At 41.6% G+C, this 8559-nt stretch overlaps 1 protein-coding gene across 9 annotated transcripts in view; it reads left to right on the top strand.

Annotated features, from left to right (window-relative positions):
• The window catches only part of AFAP1 (actin filament associated protein 1), a 271615-nt gene that overhangs the window by 190513 nt on the left and 72543 nt on the right, over positions 1–8559 (top strand). For all 9 annotated transcript variants that reach the window (XM_069070333.1, XM_069070372.1, XM_069070351.1 and 6 more), the window contains one exon: positions 6871–7020. In XM_069070333.1, the coding sequence (XP_068926434.1) occupies positions 6871–7020 (150 nt within the window). The remainder of the gene's footprint in view (positions 1–6870; positions 7021–8559) is intronic.

The following is an 8559-nucleotide window of genomic DNA, read 5'->3' as shown; positions in this document are numbered from 1 at the left end:
GGGTTTGTGGCGGCATCTATTTTGTTGGAATCTCTTGGGCTCCTCCTGCCTTCGTTGTAGCGAGCTGTACGGAGGATGAGGGAGAGTAGGGTGATAAAACTGGATTTTAGACCCTGCTTTGTCTTGTTGTCTTGGTTAGAGTTTATTCCCATGTCTAGAGAAAGAGTGTCTGGTGCCACAGCTTTTAGACCCAGCTTTGTCTTGTTGTCTTGGTTAGAGTTTATTCCCATGTCTAGAGAAAGAGTGTCTGGTGCCACAAGCACTAGTGAATTTGGGGGCCTTTGTCTTATTGGTGTATATTCCAGTCAACTGAGAGAGCCATCAGTTCATCTCAGCAAATATTTATTAAGCTCCGACTATTTACACAGCATAGGACTTAATCCTGAGAGAGATGCCAGCCTTGCCCTTATAGTCTTCACATTCTGGCATGACATAGATGAAATGCAATGGAAAATAAAACATGTCAGGTGTCTTATAACGTATGGAGGGAAGGATATGCTGACTTGATGGCCAGGAGGACTTTTTGGAGACAGTGGTATTTATTTATTCATCATATTCACTCTGTCCTCCCCACCACACTCTCCCAGTTGGGATATACGACTTCTTGAAGCGGAGAATTGTCTTTTCTAATGGTGTGTCCTTAAGCAACATGTATAATGCTCCACACATAGTAGTGCTTGATAAAAAATGTATTTTATGGAATGGAATGCAGCTGAGGTCAGGATGAACCAAATCGAAATCCTCTTCATTCCTAAAGATCCTCTCTGGGAGGCCCCCAGTACGTGAATTGTGTTTCTGTCTGACCAGTGTATGGTGTAAAGTACACTGGTCAAGGGCATGACCTCTGTTTTGATCACAAGTGGTTTCCTCCATCCCGCCAGGGCATAAATGATAGTTTTCTCCCTAGGAAGTTATTCAGGGAAAAGTGTTATCTCTGTCTTCCTCAGGGCATGTCATATATGATTAAAAACAGGAAAGCTGTCTTTAAGTTTGGCTCTGCTAGGAAATCGCCTACAGTCTCCATGTAGGGCTTAAAAATGGGGGTTTTCTATTTTCAGTCTGTGGAGTTTTTTTGGTTCTCTTTGTCTCTTACTCCTTCAAGTTTGGATGCTTGGAAGTGAGCACTACCTCCATACAGCTCGATCAGTTAAAAACAACTCATTTGTTTTTGGCCAACACCCTGCTTTATGCAACGATATAAACCAAAGTACATTGAAAACTCAGGGTCATTTCCATTTTTTTTAAAGAAAAGTCAGCGGAAAGAGGGCTGGTCTTGTAGTCACATGAGATCTGTGTTTGAATGTTGCTTTAGACTTGCTCGCAGGATATTCCTGGGTAAGTCACTTCATCTCTTGAGTCCCTTGGTTTTATTATCTGTAAAAAGGGATAGTAATAATTACACTACCTGTCTGAGAAAACTTTGTGGGGAAAGCGCTATATGAACCTTAAGGTGCTATAGAAATGTGTCTTCTTGTTTATTATTTGGGGCAAGTAATGTTTTTTAGATGTTTGCTTCAGAGGCTTGGCTTTTTCAATGTAGTGTAAAAAGAACTAGATTTGGATCAGTCAATGATTAGTATTTATTAAGTATTATTAGTATTTTTTAAGTACTTATATGCCAGACACTGGGGATTCAAATATAAGTGAAAAGAAAGACAGTTCTTGCTTTCCAGGAATTCACATTCTAATAGAGGAAGAAAACACATAGAAGAGGCCTAGAAAACAGTGGAAGAAGGGTCTGGGGCCCTTGTCCAAAATGGAGGTTCAAGGGAGAGCTCCAGAATTTAAGAAGGGGCCTGTAGGAGTGCAGTCAAGAGACAGCTGAGAAGATACAAAGGGTCTGAGTTACTTATTCTGTGGTCAGTGTGGTACAGTATAAATAACGTTGGATTTGGAGACATAGGACAGTGGGTTGAATCCTGGTTTTGCCATTTATTTCTTATTGGTCAGATCATTTAATATCTATAGGTCTCAGTTTCCTAATCTAAAAAATTAGCGTGGGTTGACTAGGTGACCGCTAAATCGTCTATTGTTCTAAGTCTGTGATGCTGTGATCTTTGCACAGACACACACGAAGTGTGGATGTGGCTGTTTGCCAACACAGCTATTGAAGTGATTTCTGAATTGGATGGGAGATAGTCCTCTGGAGTTCATTTTAATTCTATTAGGGTTTCTAAGTCCCTTTCCTCTTTGGGCCACAGTTTACCCATCTATTAATGGAGAGGTTTGGCCTACATGTTCTCCAAGGTCACTTTTCACTATTCTGGGCTATGATTTTGTGGTGCTAACTTCCCATGTTGTATATGGCCTTGTTCTTTTGGGTTCCTTCCAGCTCTGAGAACCCTATACTTCATCCTTTGTCAAGTTGGGAGGTTCTATTAGCACCGCAGCACAGGCTTATTTCATCGTTTCCTAGAACTCACCCTGAAATCCAATTGCTTACTCCTCCTGGTTTGAAACATTCCAGAACACATCTGTCCAAAGCCACAATGACTTGCTTTCCCTGAAGAATTTTTCCTCCCTCCCCCCACCCTTTTTCTTTCAGGGGTGATGGATTCATTCCTTAAATTTTGGCAAAGTAAGTCAATGTAATACAAAAATAACAAGCCTGGGTGTGCATCTCATTAAAATGACTGTCTATGTAAGGAGAGAGGAGTCTGTCAGAGTAGAGACCCGAGGGGCAGAACTAATGGACGTATCCACACCCACAATTTCACAGATTTATTACACGATATTTTACGTGAGGAACTATTGGCAAAAGCATTGAATACTTTGGGTGATACCAACTTATTCCCCACCCACCCTGATAAAACGATTCCTAGGTTTTAAAGGCATGAATTCATTTTGTTCACATACTCCTGCTTAGGTTGTATGCAGGGTACAGAAATCCCAAAGGTGTGGATTGCATAAAAGTTTAAAATGTGTTTTGGTTCTGTATATGCTTTTCAGTAACCCACTCGGCCCTAGCTGCTTATGTCTACCAGTTGAGGATACACTGGATTTTCTGTCATGGGTGGTCAAGTAGACTGATAATTCTCTGCTCTTTTTTTTTTAAACGAATGTTTCCTTATCTATAAAATGAGTGGGTTGGTCTACATGATTCCCATGGTGCCTTCTAGCTCTAACATTCTAGGTAATTTCTTGCTAAAGTCCTTTCTAGATCCCACATTCTATGGCTTTGTGGATTTTTTTTCCCTAGACCTATGATTTCATTAGTTTAAGAAGCTCCTGGTGAGAAGACTCCCTCTAACAATTCAGATGTGGAACCATCTTGTGGAAGCAAACAGCTGCCTGGGGTCACATAATCATATATTGCATTACTGGGACCTCAAAAAACCCAGGTTTTCCTGGCTTTGAGGTCATCTCTCTATATATTATACTTCTCATTAATTAATTTATAAAGTTAAATTCTTTGAGAAATAAAATTTCCTAACATTTTTTTTTTGTAAACTGGATGTGTAATTTCACTGGTGTTGGGAACTTTAAAATCAGACGAATTTTGGGCACTGAGAAGGGGGTGACTTACCCAGGGCCCCACAGCCTGTATATGCCTAAGGCAAGGCTTTATATGTGGTTCTTCCTGAGTTCCATGCAAAGTCTCTATCCACTACACCACACCACCTCTCTTGTTTTAATATCCCTAACTATTTCTGTTACCTTTCTCAATTGGACTTATGTTGTAATTTTTCTTCTAGTCCCTGCTGATTTATTGGGGACTGAATAAGATCTGAGATTTCTTGGGTTCCCTCCATGGGTTCAAGTCCTTGTCCATTAGTAATTGCTTCTTCTTGAATTGCTGGGGATAAAAATAAAAAGTCACCTGGTGGCTGACCCTCTGGTGAGGAGCCATTCCTAATATAGGGTAATAGGCTCTCTGTTGTTAGTATCACCATCTGTCACTAAGCTTGGCATCATGGTGGTGAGGCCTAGGAAAAGGGACACCCTGAAAAGGACAATGAATATATCTCTAGGGAGCAGTTTTTTTAAGTAATTTTCCATTGTGTATAATTTCTTAAGTCTAAAGAGTGGAATAATCCTGAAAGAACAAGAATATTTAGGTGAATGACATCATTTGTAAGGAAGGGTTAGGGCATTGTCTCTCTGTCTCTGTCTCTGTGTCTCTCTGTGTCTCTTTCTCTATGCCTCTCCCTGTCTGTCTCTTTGTCTCTGTCTGTGTCTCTCTGTGTCTCTCTTTGCCTCTCTCTTTCTCTCTGTTTCTGTGTCTCCTCCCTCTCCCCTTCTCTCTCCCTCCTGTTTTTCTGGGTCCTGTAATTCCCTTGACCTAAAAGCTGTAGGAGTTCTTCAGGCTTAGCTCAAGCCTGGTATGAAGTCATTTCTCTTGACATTCAGATGAAACCTCAGCTTAGGAAGGGTTCTGAGGAAGGTCATTCACCGTCCTTTGGAGTGTCATAGCTTGGTTTGGCTAAGCATGCAGGCTGCAGTTACCCCACCGACGGAGCAGCAGGTCAAATGATAACTTATGGAGACAAAGCATCGTAAATAGATGTGGGTGTTTTATTTTTGTTTTGCTGTGGATGCTGCCACAGTTCGTGCTTTTAGGATTCTCATGCAAGTCTTTGATCTGTTTTTTTTTCTTTTGAGAAAGCAGTGTAGGACTTGCTTATTTTGAAATGCTGTCAGCCTTCTCTGCTTTGTACAAGAAGCCAACAAAAGAACAGTAACAACCAGTCAATAACAAGGCACACCGATTTCTTCATGTAGAGGACATAGGGTAGTGGAAACTGAGACCAGGGAGACAAAGATAACAAGAAGGAGAGAGAGACATACAGACAGACAGACACATAAGGCAACTTGAAGATTGACTTGGTAGGCTTAGAGCTTATCTCACTCTCTCTCTCTCTTTTTTTTTCAAGACATCTGGGGTTAAGTGACTTGCCCAGGGTCACATAGCTAGTAAGTGTCAAGTGTCTGAGGCCAGATTTGAACTCATGTCCTCCTGACCAGCACTGGTGCTCTCCCAACTGCACTGCCTAGCTGCCGCCTGGTCTGATTCTTCTTGCCACAGTTATTGAAAATGGTGGGGTACAGATGGGAGACTCTCAAAAATGGAGAGAGAAAAAAAATAGAGAATAGGGAACAGAATACAAGGGATACCGGGAGAGGCCGGATGAGAGGAGGTACATCGTTGTGTAATATCTTAGAATCTGGAATAAAAATTTGTAGGATTTGAGAATGATAATGAACTAGGGCCAGAAATGAAGAGAGAGAAGGGGGTGGGCTTGCCTTTGGGAAATTGTGCAGTGCTTATAATGACCTCTAGCTTCTTCCTGAAACAAAGACTCATCTTTTTAACATCAGAATTCTTCTGGTGGTGCTCTGTGACTATGAGTCATGGAAGACCATGGCCTCTGTAGGATTAAAAGCTGAAGGTCACCCAGAGGACAGTGGAGAGGCATATGGCGGGTGGGGATTGGCTGCCACATATTACCAAGAAAGAACTGTTCAGGAGAAATTGCAGAAAGGATGTTGTCAGACCCATATTGTGGCAGAAAAAGTAGGTGGGTGAATCCTATAGGAAGAACCAGAGATAACTGGCTTCACATGATCTACTGATATGAACATAGGGTCGAGGGATTTAAAAGAAGTAACCTAGTGTATGGGAGTAAGCACCTTGGTTTATAGTCCAAGGAACTGGGTTCAAATGCGCTTTCTTCCTTTTAATAACTTTGTGATCTTGGGTAAGTCACTTTTCAGTCAGTTAGTATTGATGACGTGCTGACTATGTATCAGGCACTGGGGTAAGCCCTAGGTATACAAGAAAAGGTGAAAACATGACCCCTGATCTCAAGGAGTGCACAATCAAACAATCAAAACAATGGGACCAAAGATCTAGACATGGAAGATTGCCTCACTGACTCCTTCTTGAATCTTTTGAGAAGTGTCTCCTCTCCCCCAGAAGCCCATTTCAATGTTTTGCACGGTCTCTGCAGTGTCATGGAAAGCAGGCTGAATATAGAGGTCGGCCGTGCAAACAAGAGCAAATAATTAATCCTCAGTTTCTCATCTGTAAAATGGGCATAGTACTTGCCCCGCTTCCTTCCCAGAGTTGCCATGATGATTGAATCACATAATGTGTGTAAAAAGCTTTGTAAGCTATAAAATACAAAGCAAATGATAGCTGTTAATGCCATTTATTATGATTTTAAGATTGGATTTGCTCTGTCTACCCTTATGCAATAAGTACGATATATTTTACAGGGAAGGGAGCATGGCTTAAGGGGTTGATGCGATGGTGATGGTTCTGGACTCAGAGAGCTTGGGTCCAGATCCTCCCTCTGACGAGATGTGTGACCATGAGGAAATATTTTAATATTTTAATCCCTCTGAGCCTCATTTGTAAAATGATGGGGTTCACCGGAATGGCCTCTAAGACAGAAAGACTTATCCTTTTGTGTCATGGCCATTTGGGAAAGCCAGAAATGGGTTTTCTTTTTAATTTTTTTGCTTTTTGGAGAGGGGAGGGCAGGGCAATTGGGGTTAAGTGACTTGCCCAAGATCACACAGCTAGTAAGCGTTAAGTGTTGGAAGCTGTATTTGAACTCAGGTCCTCCTGACTCCAGGGCCCGTGCTCTATTCACTGCGCCACCTAGCTGTCCCCGGGTTTTGTTTTTTAACTCTTGCTCAAAGGAAATGCTAAATTTGAGTTAGCAGTTAGCAAAAATAGAGATGTAATTGTTTTTTCAACTAAGGATCCCCTAGAATCTGTCCATGTACCTTGTGGAGCCCCGAATAATAACCTTCTTTATGGTCTCTTCTGTCTCTAGATGTAAGATCCAGTTACTTTGATTTTTCCCTCAGTTGGATGTTATTACAACACACTTATGGATTTTTTTCCCCTTTTTTTTATAGTTAAAAGGAAAAAAAGTTCAAAGTCAGAAGCCAAGGGAACAGTGACAAAAGTCACTGGGAAAAAGATTACCAAGATCATTGGTCTAGGAAAGAAAAAGCCATCTACAGATGAACAGACCTCGTCAGCTGAGGAAGATGTGCCCACCTGTGGTAAGAGGTTGTTTTGTGAGACTTTAGATGCGGGTTTATTTTCTCTCTTGTGGAGTATTGAGTTTTGCCTCCAATTCAGCATTTCTGTTTAAGTACTTGGTTTTGGACTCATCTCATTTATAATTCAGGATCATTCTCATTAAGACAGTGAACAGATTTGACCTTCTCACTATCAGTAAGACTTCTTCCAAGATAGAGGCAAGGAGATTGGCCAACATTCCAGGCATGGAGGTTGGCCAACACAAAGACACGAGGTGGGAGAGGAAGTACCATGCATGAGGAACCATAAGAAGACATGTTTTGCTGGTCTCTAAATAGTTGAAGTTATGTGAATGAACCCTGTAGATTGCCAAGGGAAACTGAAGAAAGAACAGAGAGCTGAGCCTTGGGCCATAGCCACCTTTTGGAAGGAAGGACAGGAAATGGAGACAGCAAAGGATTCTGAGAGGAAGCAGCTTGTGAGATAGGGAAAAAGCTAAGACTTGAATATACAAAAAATCTAGAGAGGGCAGTTTCGGGGAAAGGAGTCATCAGGGGTATTGAAAGCTACAGAGGTCAAAGGGAGGATAAAGAAGGAGATAAGAGATCGGATTTGGCAAATAAGAACTATTTGGTACGAAGTTTTGTTAGAATGTCCATCATACAAGCCACAATGCAAGATGTTAAGGGGTGATGGTTAGCGATAGAGGAAGTTTTGAGAATCTTTGTAGTGAGAAGCAGAGGAGGGGAATTCAGGGAAGTAATAGTCAAGGGTAGAATTGTTTTTTGTAGTAATTCACTCCTTTTATGAAATAGTAGAGTGAGAGGATCTTAGGAAATTTTTAGATGATAAGGGATCATTACAGAGAGAGAAGCCCCGAGTTCAAATTCTGACTGTTATTTGCTCAACATGCATTGCTGGGCAAGCCTGGACTTCAGGTGCCTCATCTGTAAAATGAGGGGGATTTATCACATGATTTCTTTTCCCTCTTCCCACTTGAAATCTTGCAATCTTGCACTTCAGATATTGCCCCAGGTCCCTTCTCACTATAACATTCTATGATTCTATCCTCCCATGGCTGTTTAGTGGACCCTATTGGTAGGATGCCAAAGCCTGGGATGGCGAGATGGAAAAGCAGATGGTGGGAGGGTTGACCGACTTAGGGACTGGTGTGAAGTCAGGGCAGTAGGGGAGTTGAGATGGGAAGTCCTCACATCCTGCTGGGGGGATTCAGGGAGTAGAAGCCTCATGTATTTGGAAGACTTGGCAATTAACCTTCCTTAACTAATTCTAAATAACCAAAGCTAGGTTTCTATTTGGGAGCATATAGTCAAATAAACGCTTTTGTAGTGTCTGTGGGAGGAACTGCCAGTCACTGTAAATCAGTGGCCATATAATTACCCCTGTGTATTTCTTTTAGAAGGCATCATCAACATCTTTCAGATTCTGGTTGTCTTGAAGGAATATCATTCTTGCACAAAATTTTTAAACTGTCACCTAATTTAGCATTTGGGGGGGTGGGGTGCAGGGATGAGGCAAATGCTTCCTTTTGGATGTCG

This window comes from Petaurus breviceps, unplaced genomic scaffold, assembly GCF_028583685.1.
Source record: "Petaurus breviceps papuanus isolate PSGF00001 unplaced genomic scaffold, PetGlider_PUasm1.0 140, whole genome shotgun sequence".
NCBI classification, from domain to species: Eukaryota; Metazoa; Chordata; class Mammalia; order Diprotodontia; family Petauridae; genus Petaurus; species Petaurus breviceps.
The sequence above is the reverse complement of the archived record's forward strand: the minus strand, read 5'-3'. Positions and strand labels throughout refer to the sequence as shown.